Source organism: Lissotriton helveticus, chromosome 7 (genome assembly GCF_964261635.1).
Source record: "Lissotriton helveticus chromosome 7, aLisHel1.1, whole genome shotgun sequence".
Lineage (NCBI taxonomy): Eukaryota > Metazoa > Chordata > Amphibia > Caudata > Salamandridae > Lissotriton > Lissotriton helveticus.
This window is the reverse complement of record NC_136068.1, coordinates 1,359,272,571-1,359,288,412: the sequence shown is the minus strand read 5'-3', so window position 1 is coordinate 1,359,288,412 and position 15,842 is coordinate 1,359,272,571. Positions and strand designations below refer to the sequence as shown.

Genomic DNA, 15,842 nt, shown 5'->3' with positions numbered 1-15,842 from the left:
CTGGGTATTCTACTCTGGCCCTTCTTGGCAAGAGAAGTGTTCCACAATAGCTTTGCTGAGGATCATTCCATATTGCTTTTACTTTCAGTCCAGCTTTTCTTTCATTTGCAGTATTAGATTTGCGATGTATGGTACTGACTCTGTCTCAAAGGTTATTGTTGATGTACTGTGCTGTCTATAATGGATTGTGGATTTAATTTTATGTGCCTTGACAAGAATGTACATCTTCAACCTGGTTGATTGACTCTCTTTGATTGTCATAATTTCAATAAATAGATTTGAAACAAAAAAAATAACACAACATTACCATAATCCTAAAGTCCAGCTAGTGTTTAATGGAAAATAACAGGTAGCACAGCACAAAATCAAAGACAAATGTCATTAGAACTGTCCATTGCTCTTAGTAGAAAATGGTCAGTTGGATCATGGAGCTAAAATTAATTGAAAAGCAGACCAGTATATATAGATTTGTATGGTTTATTTGTAACTTATCTAATCAGGAGGTGGCTCGAGGAAGACATCCTTACGCAGAAGATAACAGTCATATATATTTAATATTAAGTTCATCATTCTTCTGAAATCCCGCTTCCTCTTGCCAAGTTTGAAAGTGACGTTGAGATCTTAAGAAATGTGCAATGGTACAACCTAAGCCCTGTGGTTTCTGGGTCTACCAAAACCATGAACATTAGCACACATGTCCACTGCCAAAGAAGTTTTAAACAACTATAAAACGACCTACATGTTTGATTAAAATGGCTGATCCATTCTGAGCTATGTATGTCGGGAGTATATGACATGATACAGGCAAGATTGAGGTTTTTACACCCTGAACCCTTCACTAGATTAATGAGGCTCTGATATATGCTGATGGTTGCTTCGGTGGCTTGTTGAGAGTTTAGACTGAATTTCAGCCAGCTGAAGCTTAATCCCAGCAAGACGGAGTTGGTATTGACAGGAGGGTCTTCAAATCCTTGGAGCTCCAGCTTTTGGCCTCAAGCTCTAGGTCCCCCACCCTGTCCCGTCAATTCCGTGAGGAGCCTTGGTGTTATTATTTCTAGTGACTTATCTATGAGACCTCAAATTAACACCGTCACTTCCGCCTGCTTTTACCATCTACGCAGAATCTGTAAAATTCGAAGGTTCCTCTCCACAGAGGCTCTCATACTTGTCATCATGGCCCTTGTCACCTCCCGTATTGACTATGCCAACTCCCTGTATGTGGGTATCCCTGCTTACCATCTCCATCGGCTCCAGCTGGTGCAAAACCCGGCGGCCAGATTGGTCTTCCAACAGCCTAAGCACCAACATGTCTCGCCCCTGTTGAGGAGATTGCACTGGCTCCCGGTTGCTTCCCGCTGCATTTTCAAGATGGGCTGTACTGTTTTTAAGTCTCTTCTTGCTCTTGCTCCTGCTTTCACCTCCCTCAGCCTTAAGCGTCACATTCCTCTGAGGAATCTTCGGTCTTCCGCCCACAACCTTCTAATTGTTCCCAGGTTTAAACGCAAAAAACATGGCGGCTCCTGCTGCTCCTTTCTTGCCCCTTCAACCTGGAACTCCCTTCCCCTTTCCATCCGACTCTGCCCCGATTACATCACCTTTCGTAAACTTCTCAAAACCCACCTCTTCCAGTTAGCTTATGATTAAACCCCACTGCCTTACATTTCTGCCTTGTCTGTGAGCGCCATGAAACCGATTGGTGTCCGTGTGCGGTAACAAATTCTTTTAACATAACAACATAACATTAGACTGGGGTGATAAAACCGGTGCCATTTCTAGCCTGAAATGTTGACTTCTGGTGAAAGTTTTTAAGTTCAATAACATGATTTTGCAGATGTTTTGATATAATTTACACCTAGTGACCTCTAGTCCTGTAATTGTTTTTGTGCTTTTAGTTCTTGGATTAACCATTTTTAGTTTGGGTTTATTATTATTATTTTTTTGCTAAATCGTTTCTGAAGTGATAGTTTGGTGGTCGAAGTGATTGTGCATATTCTGCACAAACAATGGAATAAACAGTAAAAAAAAAAAATAACATGAATAACGCATTGCCTTTTTGTTATACACAGGTCCTGGTAGCAAAAGGCTGGGCATTTATGGAGACCGGGAAGCTGTTCCCCTAACACTACAGATTGTTCACAGCAAGGTACAGTAAAGTGGGGGTTTGTGGGACTAATGTACACATGGCGGAGGTCTTGCGCTTTAGGGAGTTTAGAACAGCAAAGTGTCTATAAAACAGGAGTTTCCAAGGCTGTGTGGGTAGAGCAGATGTGGCCTGTACTGTAGATATTAGAAGTATCACATCACTAACGCACTGACCCTAGGGCAGACATACTATGGCCTGTACTACTCCCAGCTGTAGCCGTCGCCCTGGTACTGTTGTGGGCATGACAAATACAATGTCCCAGTGACAGTGTCCCTAATACCGGCATGGCTAATGCAGTGCCCTGAGAGCAGTTAAATCTATACCAGTTTTCCAAGGATGGACAGGATGAATATAGTCAGTCGTAAAGGTATTCATTATCATGGCACTATCTCTAGGGCAATAATGACTATAAAGTATCCATAGGCATACATTACAATTGCAGCTCCCCTGGGGAGGACTTACCCAAAGCAGTGACCATAGAGCCGACCTGATGGCACTGGTTGTATAGTGGCACTAGAGCAGATGTACTGAAAACGGGGTTCCTAGGGTCCGCTTCATCAATGCCGTACCCACAGGTCTAGAAGAGTTTCTCCAGCTGGGCAGAGGTCCTCGTACAGACACAACAAATCAGTACCTCTTGGTCAGACATATCCATGACACCGATCATAGGGCAAACATACCGATGAGAGTGATATGCATAGATTAGCACAGTCGCTCCACATCTGTGAGGCAGGTTAGCCATCCCCAGTCCTGATGGAAGAGTCACTCCTATGTTCGTATACAATCTTGATGTCATTCTCATGAATGGGGTGTGATCAGCTAATCCATTACTAATATCCTGTCACTGCCAAGTGGACCAGCAAGCTGTGCCACAGAGATCTGCCACACACTGGTGGGCACCACAGGTTTCCAACATCGTCCACACCAGCTGGTCCTGACTAGCCATATATTCTGATGATTGGCTGACATCTTAAGGCTGAGAACCCATTGCAACTGCTATCTAAATGGTGACCGTTACCCAGTCCTTCCTACAGATCTCTGTCTCTGACATCCCTCGCTACGCCGCATCGCTGCACAGGGTCTCGGAGTGACTACCTCTTGGCACAGCCGGCATAAAACTGGCAATCAGAATATACAGTAATCATAAACATAATAATGGGAACTGCAGTGACAAACGCAGTACAACTACAGCACACTATAAACTCTAAATTGCGCTTCTATCCCTCACACCCCTCCTCCTTCACACCGCTTAGCACTGTATCCCAAAGAAGATAAAAGTAGTTCTGAAAACACTTCCCACATAGGCTGAAAACAAAGACAACAATCTTCCAAGCACACACTCCGCACGGTGCAGTATGCTACCCAGCTCGGTAGGTATTTCGGCTTCGGCTCAAGAGCCTTTAGTACAGGGAAACCAGCTGACCTCTTGCATGGTGGTACTCTTAGCACGGGATCTGAGCCTGGCTCCAGGACCTTTATTCCTGAGCTGAAGTTTGGTCATTTGCACTCCCAGGTGGATTCCCATACTTGCTACAAGGGCAGCCTGGATGAAACAGTCTGCTTAAAGTGGCATGTTAGCTCTAGATGAAAGCTCTTAACCCCTTCCATGCTGGTGACGAACCCCAGCCGTCACGCTCCACGGTGCTCGTGTGCTGATGACGGCTGGGGTTCGTCACGGCCCCGCCCTGTTCGTGCGGCTGCCGCACACGGGGGGAATTGCGGCTGCACGGAAGGGGTTAAGCACCAAACAAGCAAACATAACCATGTCAGACCATTGCTCAGGCTGTACTCCTGTTGTTTTAGGTTTTTCATATCGTGCTAATATGGCATCTTAAACCCCAGTGAAAGTGCCTTCGAGACTTTTCATCCACCTCAGTAGATTAATCTATCTGGCGTGATGCTTCTGTAGGACAGAAGGCGCCATTTTTCTACTCCTATAAAGTGCTGCTGTGGGTCAGTTGTGGAACACTAGCTCCACCTGTTCTACCAATTTGCCCATTATAACAGAGGTCTGCTTTCACTTGCCTCTGTTTTCCCCTTTAGGGATGATGAAACGCAGCATTCCTGCTGCACCTACAGTCTGATTGATGACCCCCTTCTTCTTCTTCTTCCTTCCTTAGACTGCAGTGAGTGGAAGAAACCGATGGACTCATGGTGAGAAGGTCTGCACATCAGTGACCCTGAAAAAGTCATGCAAGCTATACGAAGAGATAGGTGAGTGTGTTGAAATTGAGTGAACTGCTCAAAAAGATTGGTGAGTGTGCCCAACTTGAATTAGCTGTGTAAAGAAATAGGCGAGTGTGTTGAACTTGAGTGAACTGTATGAAGAGATAGGTGAGCATGTTGAACTTAAGTAAACTGTTCCAATAAATTGGTATTTGTGCTGAACTTGAGTACGCTGTACGAAAAGATAGGTTGGTGTGAGTGAACATGAATACTGTTTCGTATTAAATGACTTTAAGTGAACTAGGAACTGTACAAATAAGTGAGCATGACTGAACTTGAGTAAAGTGTATGATTAACCTGGAATTAAGTGCTTGTGTGTGAATCAAAGAAACTTGAATGAAGGAATCTGTGAACGTGCGAGTAGTTTAAGTAAAATGTTTGTAGAGATTAAGCGTGAGTGGCCCTGAGCAAACTCAACAGATGGAGGAGTGGTGGTGGGGGAGACTCGACTTGGCAGTTCAGACAGGACTGTTCCCATGAGGAAAAGAGTCGAGACTGATATGGCATATGGGTGGGTCCAAACTGGGGTAGCGTAGTGAGCAAAAGAATAGTGGATTTCACCCAGATCTCTTGACTGGGGATGAATGTTTGATTCATTCAGCATTCCATCCATCGTTTATTGCTGCGCCACTCTAGATTTGACTACTAGTGCTTTAGATAAGGGGTGAAAAAATAGAGGAGACACAATTCCTAAGTATTTTATATTTGGTTCTCTCATGATAAATAGACTTAAAGTTTGGCAGACATGGTACTTCATCTGAAACTTAACGGAGTAGCCTGTCCTTCAAACTCTCAGCCCACCTGCCTTATTTAGACTCGTACATTCTCTAAGCTTTCCATTAACAGAGCTCATGTTGGCTCAGTCGACGAACACTTTCTCCAATAGCCCACAGAAGTAGGTTCTGTTAAAGGAAGGCCATTACACTGCCCATCCTATTTAGAGTTGACTGTGTAATGTCCCTTTTTTCAGTTCAATACTTGGCATTCAGGAACATACTTTAGGAATGTTTTACTCAAATATAAAACCAGTTTAAAATGTTGGTGGACAGCCGTCAAATTCAATGACGGGCATCCACCCAATGTTTTGAATCTAAAATGGAACCCTCATGGCAGTGGTTCCTTTCAAGATACAAAAATGACGCTGATGATCTCAAATTTTTATGGATGAACACTGCTTCATCTATCTAAGTCTAAAGTAGACTTTTAAAGGTGTGCAGGAATTGTGGTCCTCAATGGGCTGTTTTCCACCAAAAAGTTTTGAGTATGTTCTTGACAGAGAAATGGGCCTGAATAGGGTGGGTGGAGGAAGACTCAGTTAGTTGTCAAACATATTCATTATCTAACTGACTCTACTTCAGCTGTACTAACATTTGATATGGACTATTTTGACACTATTGAGTCAGATCCCATAACTTTGTTGGCGTTAATACATGTCCTTAATGGTTAAGAATGGAGTGCTTGATGCAAACACCCTTTTTTCTGCTAAAGCCCCACCTACAAGAAGGTGGGAATTAAATGGGAAGTTTCCAGGAGGCTTGAATTAGCGTTACGATTGGTATCGCTCTGTGAAAATTCAACTTATTATGACTTATCCCCCGTTCCCGCCTGAATGGGAATACCCATGTAGGCATGGAATTACACTCAGTGTTTCCTATACCGAGGAATTTAACACTCTCCTGCTCCCATTTACCACCTGCTCAAAGCAAGTGGTAAATACAAGCAGTGGCTTCTCTGTGGGACAAGAATGACGAGGTAACAAGGACACTGGAGGGAAGGGGAGAGTGCCTTTGCAGGGGGGAGCCTTGCATGCACCCTCCCCGCCACCTGGCGTAGAAAGAGATTGGATGAGTACAGGAAGACAGTCCTGCCAAGTGTAACGCATCAAGCATGAGACTAACGCATTTCAGTGTGGTACTCCGCATTACCGCATTGAAATGCATTGTCAAGCATATACATAATCACCCTCTCTGCGTTGTCACTGAAACTCTGCTGCCTAAAAGTGTGGCAGCTGCCAGCGCGCAGCCATGGCATTTGCCTGCAGGCTTGGGGCTCTCCTCGAGGCTCATACTCACTGCTACAATGTATATAGCATAACTCATTCTCCTATTGTGTGCTGGCACCGCTGGGGATGTCACATCCTGCTGCCAGCAGGGAATTCCGTTTGTTGCAAGGTACTGGCTATGCAGGCTGCGCCAAATTCAATCACGGCACTCTCAGCCTGTTTGGGCTGGGTCCCACCTTGGAGAGAGGCCCTGGACTGAGTTATACTCTCTGTGCAGCATCATTAATTACGAGGGTGGGACCAGGGGGTTCAATATAAGTCAGCAAAGGCTGGAGGTACAAGCCTAAAAAAATTCAATCACAGCACTATCAGCCTGTTTGGGCTGGGTCCCACCTTGGAGAGAGGCCCTGGACTGAGTTATACTAACTGTGCAGCATCATTAATTACGAGGGAGGAACCAGGGGGTCCAATATAAGTCATCAAAGGCTGGAGGTACAAGCCTAAAAAAAAAAAAAACACAAAAAAATGAAAAACAACTCCTGACTTACGGGCCGATTAGGATGGAGGATTTTCCGCCTCCTCCGGGTCGGCGGAAGCCACCTCTGGCCCGGAGGAGGCGGAAAATCCTCTGCGGAGTCACCAAAGACCCACCGCCGCATTACGATGGCTGGTGGGTCTTGGTTTCTGTCCGCTGCTTTTCCGCCACGGTCGGATTACAACCGCGGCGGAAAAGCTCTCATTTGGCTGGCAGTGTCTATCAGACACCGCCAGCCAAATTAGGAAACATTTGTAAACATGCTTTTCCGCAGCGGTTTTTCCGCCGTGGAAAAGCATGTGTACTTTTGATTTTGGGGGCCCGTTGCGGGCCCCCAGGGTGTAGGCGGGTGGGGGGTGCACATGGGGGGTACCTGTGGTACCCCCCAGCATTTACATGCACAAAGCGGCAGGCACCGCGCGGTGCCTGCCGCTTTGTGCATGTAAATGTTAAACATGCACTTTTAACATTGCGGCGGGTGCTGCTTGAAGCAGCACCCGCCGCAATGTTAAATATCCAGGATGTGACCGCCAGGGTGGCGGTCACATCCTAATTTGCACGGAGGGACCGCCGCAGCCCATGCGGACGGTCCCTCCACCTCTGGGATGGCGGACGGACGCAAGTCCGTCCGCCATCCTAATCGGCCCCTAAGTGTGCAGAGAGAGCCTTAATTTAATATGTTGCAAAGGAGCTTCCTGATGTTTTGTACATTCTAAGTATATTTACTTAGACATGAGTATAAATGAAAGTCGTTTAACCATTATTTCTTAGGCTTTGCAGCAGTTAACGTAGAGTTTCTAGTTGCTCAAATGGGTGTCTTTTCTGATATTTATAAGTTACCCTCGTTTTAATTTCATGATTTTGCTCGCAAGAAAGTGTCACTCATAGTCGTTAAAATGTCACTCATAATTACTCTGAAATTATGAAAGTGTCACACATAAAAATCTGAAAATTTGCCAGCTATGGGAAGATGGTCTTGGATGCTGTTACAACCATAGCCTCGATCAGCTTTTTACAACCATAGCCTCGATCAGCTTTTTACAACCATAGCCTCGATCAGCTTTACCACCCAGAGATTCTGGCCAGTGTTCACACTCCCAGCAAAGCAAGGTGCAAAAACACTGGGACGTTTGTGCTAGGATGGAGGGGATCTCTGCGCATAAATTCTATTCTGCCCAGTTCGTAATCGGGCCATATCCCATGAAAAGTGTTTTTTGTTCAGATGGTTGTATGTAACAAGTGTTTTTTAACTGAGTTACAATGAGACAACAGCACCAAACAAAACTTCACATTACAATAACATCATACAATAATAATACATTAGCAAGATGAGAGAATAATGAACAAGATGAAAAAAATCAGACAGCGAAAGCGTAAAAACAAGTACACACACACACACAACACAAAACTATATAACACACCAACACATAGCAGCAGTGACAACAGAAGAGCACAACCATAAAATACTAGCAAACCAGCACCACACAATATATTCGCCTAAAAAAATGACAGCAACATAACTAAAATACACATCAACTCTAATATTGCACCATGCCTACTCAAAAAACAAACTAGTATACTGAAAAAAAACAGTAGCACATCACGTCACAACACATCCCAATATTAAAACAGTGAAATTGTGTTGTGTTTTTGTGTTGGCTTGTGTTTTTGTATTGAGTTGATATTTTGTTGCACTTTTTTATCATTATTGTCTTTTGTTGTGATTGTATTTTATTGTGTTTTGTTATGGAGTGTGTTGAGTTAGTTTGTGCACTGTTGCAATTCTTATGCGTTGAATTATCGCGCTGTGGTGTTTCGGTTTATTATTGTGCAGTACTGTGGGGGTGGTGTTGTCATTGTTCTTTTTGTGTTTGGGTATTGCAGTATTATTGTGTTCAAAATTTCACTGCAGACTTAAACTTTTAATGGAGTGTGGTGTTTCGTCAGTAAAGCTAGCACGATTTGTTAAATTGAAAAGAAACAATTTACCAGAAATACACCATGCCTTACATTAGCACTTTTCATGTTCACTTTATGAGACCTGGCACTACATTTCTGGCTTTGCAACAAGTTACAACCCCATTTTATCTAAATTGATAGTCCAATACAAAATACATCTTCCAGAAGTGCCTCATTTCTTTTCTCTGATCAAAATCCCACACATTAATTTTGTAGTAAGCACTATATATCTGAACGTTTCCATGCTTTGCCTATATTAATGTAGTCCTATGATGAATTTGTGAGATTGTTGTTGCAATCAGGGAAATTTCTACTAGATGGCACTGTTTCCCCACAAATCAAGTTACAGCTCTGTGCAGTGTAATCGGATATTATCAAGCTTTAGAATTGTAGGAGTCGGACGCTGGTTATACTCTGGAGCTTTGGAAACTTATTGAAAGGAAACTAGACGAGATATAGAGAGAAGTAGTTATTGTGGGAAGGCTGTGGAATAGCTGGAAACCGGGTGGAGTCAAGAAGGAGTGAAAGCTGCGCCTTGAAGTTCTTTGCTGTGGTTTATGTATTTGTGGCCACGGATTTAAAATCGATCTAAATAGTACCAAAATATGAACTTAGATCTGATGTCATGTGTGCTTCTATGGGCCTTCATCTTGTAAGCGCCACGAAACACAATCATTCTCATTTCACTGACCTCGGAAGAATGAGATGCTGGCAGTGCCCGGTCAGCATCCAAAGTCATGAGCTGCACCATACACTCTTATCTCAGCAGTACTAATCATCCGGAGAGGTTTACCGACAGAATCCTACAAATAAATTTAAAATATTTGAACGGCATAACTGTGCCTGTCAACTGTGGACGTGATTTTTCTCTAACCTTGGAATAAGCATTAACTCTAAAAACATACGGACAGATGTACAAATATTAGGATAGTTACTACCTAACTGCGATTTTCCGTGAAATACAATTGGGAAAATCGCTATTCCTAATGTATGAAACTCAATGAGTTTCGTTTAGCAATTCCTAGTGGGTCACAAATCCACCTACCTTATGAATTTTAAAGAGGTAGGTTGCAGTTTGCAATCCATTTGGAATAGGAGCCATCACAAGGATGATGGCCTGCTAAGGTTAGCAGATCACCTTGTCTGTGATTGCTTTAAAGTAATCTTCTTTTATTGCAGCCTGTTTTTCTTAAAGGAAAACAGGATGCATTTAAAAAGAAAGAACTGAAACGTTTAAGATTAATTATTTAAGATTAGGAAGTGGGACCACTACAAACATATTTGTGTTTCATTCTCAAAGGGAAATGGCTCCAACTGGGACCCATTTCCATTTGTGAAAGGTTTACCACCTCTTTCAGGGAGTCGGTAAAATATGAATGTTTTGTAACTGTAATTTGGTCACAAAACGTTCCTACCTCCAATTCACATTTGGTATTTGGAAGGGATGCCTTAAACACACACCTTACAAATACCTCATTGCAAATTCAAATCGCGATTTGGTATCAAGTTACCAAATCGCAATTTGTATTCTGTACATTGGAAATAGCTGTTTTGTGATCCCAAACAGAACGGTTCTGCGAATTTGGCGTTTGTGACCTTAAAACAGCTTTGTTCATCTAGCCCTTAGCTATTACAAAGGGGCCATGTCCAGCATGCTCTTTGTGATTGCAAATGCCTATAACAGCGTGTGTACAGGGGGCTCTGAGCGGCAGCTAGTAGGCCTGCAGCAAAATGAGAGACATTCTATTGCACCAAATCCTTTGAAAGGCTGGTAGGGTCAGGATAGAGCCAGTTGTGTGCCAGGTGTTTGAACAACACTTTCTAGATTCTGCCTCTGCCCTACCAGCCTTCTGTAGCCACCTGTTAAGACCCTGGCATGGATCATTTCTCCCCAGTCCTATCAACCTTTCAGAAGCCAATACTTGTAAGGAGATCTCGTGAATATCATGAGGTCTGATCTTCATCTAACCCCAAAATACTGGATATACAGCTAGTATAATTAAGTGTTGTAGCCGCTTCTATGCAAGTACCTAAATGAGGCTCAAGGACTTTAGCAACTATAACAGCCCGAAGCAGAAGAGCTGTAAGGCTATTAGTACATTCCAGCAACTGGAGGAAGAATGTTATAAATTAAAAAGGGAGAAACGGAAAGACAAGTATTGGAATGTCAGATCAGAAGATCTATACTAGGTATTATTGTCCACTTCATCCTCTTCTATGGAGCTTCCAACATTCCAGTGTTCTAATATCTGCTGTCTTCATCTTTCAGATTCCAAAATGGAGTGCTTGAACCTGACTGTCACCGAGGTCATCAAGAGGCAAAACTCCAAGTCAAAGAAAAGCCTGAACCAGGTTAACCCCTCAACACTAATTCCAATAGCTGCTAGAAGAAAACCCTGAGTGTTAACTGAAGTTACAAGGATGAGTGTAGCACCCTCGAGCAGGGCTGCTGCTTTAATTCATGTGTTGTTTTGTAATCACGTACCCTGCCCAATTACACCGTGAAGTGAAGCTCTTTAGTTTCAGTAATGCTGTGATGGGATTAATTATCAATATTTAGTAAATGTGATGACTGACACGGCGCTTACAGAGAGTCCGTTGTTATATATGGAAGGTTCTAGAAGCATTGTATCTAATGAACACTAATGGACTAGTGCCTGACCCTACCTCCATTTTTTATTGGGAGGGGACCACCATTTTGTGGTTCAGTCGGACACTGGTAAACAATCATTTCAAACTGGATTTATGCTGCTTCTGCTGACATGACCTGATTGTCATGTGTGCTGCTGCTTCAGGCTGCAGTTTTGTGGGTTTGGTATGGGCGTAGTGAGGCTCAGCTCCTACATGCACAAGGAGACTTTGGCAGAGTAATTTGCCATAAATGACGCTCAGTCAGTTCAACAAAAGCAGTCCGCTTGTCAGTTAATTGAGACAAGGAAACTGGCTAAGTGTTAGTCCTTTCCATTCTCTGGCCTGTCGATCAGGACGCCACGGCTGGTTCACTATGTGTGACTGAAGGTGACCACTTTTCACTAATGGTTCATGAGACATTCCTTCCTACAAGAGAAGGGACTCCACCATTTCAAAGATCATAGCCAGCTGTACACTACACATAGAAGGAGCAGCGTGAAGTATACCTCTCAGTGTGCAGTACCTCAATCAATCAATCAAGGGTTTATAAAGCGCACGACTCACCTGTGAGGGTCTCAAGGTGCTGGGGGAGGGGGAATCTCCGGATCAGTCGTAGTTACAGATCAGTTGAAGAGCCAGGTCTACAGGTCCCTCCTGAAGGCTTGCGGAGTTGGGGAGCGTCTGATGTTCACGGGAAGCTCGTTCCAGGTCTTGGCTATGATGTAGGAGAAGGCTCTCCTGCCTGTTCTGCTTCTGCGGATGCCGGGAACCTCTGCCAGGGCGAGGACACGGGAGCTGTGTCTGACACTGAGTACCACAACAGCATCCACTAGTATCTTCAAAACTGCCAAAGAGAAAATGAGAGGTTATGCAAACCTGGAGGTGGGTGAGTCGCTGAAAGCTCACGCAAAGTTTGATCCAGATGCCTGGCTATGGCTCATCTCGAAGCCATATTAGACCATCTAGTCCAGAGACGAGCTTTCATGTGGCTTCTGCCTGGCACTCATGCTCTAATCTAATGCGCCAGAATTAAACAAGAAATATTAACCCTTGATGTAAAACAAAAGAGGGAAAGAGGAAGTATCCTTATGGCTAGATCGGTCGACTTTGAGGCTGGGGAACCGGGTAGGAGTCTCGGCTACGACACTCAACATCCTGTGATTCTAGGCAAATAACTGAATCTCCCTGTGCCTAAGAAAAATTAATGTGTCCTTGGGTAACAAAACTGGTGCTATGTAAAGTGCTCTGATATCCGATTTATTGGGTCTAGTTCACGCTATATAAAACTCCCCAAAATAAATAAAGAGATACCCATCTAGGGGCTGAATGGTACAATATGCAATTAGAAAATCTGGGATTTTTCCCAGCTTTGCTGCATGACCAAATTGCATTATCCTAGGCAAATATTTCATTTGGCAGTGCTTAATTTTTCTTATTGTAGTTGAATGCACTTTAAAATGAATTCGTGAATTCAGGGCACGTGCTATGCAAGCACCTGTCATGTATCTGATTGAATTAGGTTATAATGTTGCTCGATATCTGAATCAAGGCCATATAAATAGTACACATGACAACTGACTTGCTTTATAATTCACTAATGGGGTTGTTGTCACGGTGGGGGCTGGTGTACATGACTATTTTTAAGTTCATGTTTAAAAACGGTCACTTTTAATAAATACCTCTCAATACAGTGATATAATCTGATGTACTAAACTGAAGCGCTTCTGCATGTAAATAAGCCTTTTTTTATTCATTTTGAACTGCCTTCGGCATATGTTTATATGGATTTCCTTGCATGGTATAGGTGCCACACATTTTCAGGGCTCGGCTGATACATGGGCTCCTACAGCCTAGCCAGACCCTCGGCTCAGCTCTGACTTGGCTTTCCCTGTTACTGTATTGACACATCCACGTACACTACTGTACGAGAGTAACTCACTTTTGTTCTCACAGTTTATAAATCTTGCCTGAGAAGTCCCATATCCTTCGCCTGCACCAGTGCACTCCTGTAAAAAGCTACTTTTGAAATCCGGTACATTTATTGATCTCCAGGTGCAAACAGAAGCCTGGCCTTCTCTCAAGGGCTAATGTAATGAAAATAAGGCAGAGCCTCCTTACTTATCCTTGTGAGTCCTATACTGTCCACCAATGACAGCCGCCAAAGCAGTAACAACCTTGAATTCAAAGCAGGGCAGGCTTTATGCTGTTAAAAGCTCTGGCCCTAATTTAAAGACTAGTGGACTTGTAGTGTGTCAGAAATGTGACAGATATCCCCTCTGTCTTATTGTAAGTGCCATAGGATATAATGCACTTTTAATAATGCCGCTGGCCTACCTGAACTGCACACTATTTTTGTCAACATGCTGGCTGAGGCTTTTGTGATCACGTTGCATGTGAACTCAGACGTCTACATGTTTTAATTTGATTGTAAATGTTGACCAGGATGAAGCCAGAAGTTACTCAAATATACCAGGTATTTATAAATTATTTATTCAGTGCTTCTCTGGCCTCCAGATCAGTGCTTTAAATAGGCAGAGACTGCCAAGCACTGAAAGTACCTGCACTTCTCAACAGAGGTACAATACTTAGAATGGGAGAGTATTGGCAATTGTGGGAACATGGCTGGCTTTGATGATTTTCATGATGGGACAGTACTGGCCTGACTACTACTTTACATACAGTCAGGGTCGGCTTTAACGCTGGCGACGCCTGGTGCGACAATCATTTTTGGTGCCCCCAAACCCCATGGCCGCCTCCTTGGATTCTCTCACCCCCACCGGGCAAAAGTGTCCCTCATCTCTCCAGTCATAAGTTATTGCTAAACAAAGCACCTCCCACCCCCGAGGTCACTGCCCCCTCCACAAGTCAGCCCCCAGTGTGGTTGCACCAGTCGCACTGCTTTTAAGTCGGCCCTGCACACAGGGACAGTATTGGCTTGGCTGTGATTATTTACATGCTGGGGCTTATGGAAACTGTCCTGGCCATAGAGCTTTATGCGCCGGGTCACTGTGGGAACTGGCCTTACTGTGGGGTTTTACATGCTGTGGTGAGGTGGAACTGGCCTGGATGTGAGAATGTGCAATATTTCAGTAACTCCTCTCCAAAGCTACCTGTAATAGGCTCTCATTCTCTGGTGTGTGTTATAGTGTTCTCATTAATGAATGTGCTCTCTCTCTCTCTCTCTCTCTGCAGCAGATTGCGGTCTCCCAGATCAAGGTGGACAAGGTGCAGGTGATCGGCGTGAAAGGCAGCACCTTCGCCCTCTGTCTGGACCAGGACGAGAAGATGATTCTGCAGAGCGTCACCAGGTATGAGCGAGACATCTGTGCTCCCATAATTCACTTTCAGGGGGGGGAGGGAGGTATCAATGCATTCAATGGAGGGCCAGGTAGGCCGGAAGTCAGACGAACCTTTGAATCACGGGGTGGGCACAGTGAGCTGAAAATCAGTCGAACCTTTGAATCACGGGGTGGGCCCAGTGAGCCGAAAGTCAAATGAACCTTTGAATCACGGGGTGTGCACAGTGAGTTGAAAGTCAGTCGAACCTTTGAATCACTGGGTGGGCCCAGTGAGCCGGAAGTCAGTCGAACCTTTGAATCACTGGGTGGGCACAGTGAGCCGAAAATCAGACACACCTTTGAATCACTGGGTGGACCTAGTGAGCAGGAAGTCAGACAAACCTTTGAGTCACTGGGTGCAAATTGTTGGAGAGCTGTTTCCCCAGATAACTGTTGGCAAATGACAGCTGAATAGTTGGGGAAGACATGGATTTCATTTTGACACAAATGGATTTGTTCCTGAACACATTTTCAACGAATGTCTGGTTCGGCACAAGTCTCTCATTTCTATTCAGTGTGTGAAGAAGTTACAAGGATTTAGGCCAAATTTGATGGTTTTGCTAACTCAAAGTCAAAATAAGCTTTATTTAATTTTAGTCATTTAAAATCACAAAAGCATACATGTTCATAAAAACAAATAAGAACATTTGATATATACATTGGTTAAAAAACTTTATCTATCACAAAGTGCATAACGTGCTTTCAGATAAGAGTAGATTAACCTACAGAGTAATAGAGAACAGAATCAATTTGTTCATTTACACTTTTTCTGACTCTCAATATATTTTTCAGAAAGCGAGACATAACACACACTTATAAAATACTGTCTAAGAATTGTATACATAAAAGCTGGTCTTCATTGTCTCCAACCTGCCTGTTTTAACAAAGGGAGGATCCATCTAACTCTTCCCTTGCGTAAAATTTACAAAACAATGTCACGTGGATAGTAGATTGTGGTGATACGTTGTCGCAGGGGCAAGGACAAAGTTCTCTGGACCAATCATTTAT

At 43.7% G+C, this 15,842-nt stretch overlaps 1 protein-coding gene across 5 annotated transcripts in view; it reads left to right on the top strand.

The window, feature by feature from the left end:
• Nucleotides 1–15,842, top strand: part of PIK3R5 (phosphoinositide-3-kinase regulatory subunit 5) — a 274,166-nt gene that overhangs the window by 240,978 nt on the left and 17,346 nt on the right. For 4 of the 5 annotated variants that reach the window (XM_078654674.1, XM_078654676.1, XM_078654675.1 and 1 more), the window contains exons 15-18: nt 2,067–2,143; nt 4,264–4,357; nt 11,135–11,217; nt 14,689–14,804. In XM_078654674.1, the coding sequence (XP_078510800.1) occupies nt 2,067–2,143; nt 4,264–4,357; nt 11,135–11,217; nt 14,689–14,804 (370 nt within the window). The remainder of the gene's footprint in view (nt 1–2,066; nt 2,144–4,263; nt 4,358–11,134; nt 11,218–14,688; nt 14,805–15,842) is intronic. The other variant, XM_078654678.1, reaches the window with a different exon arrangement.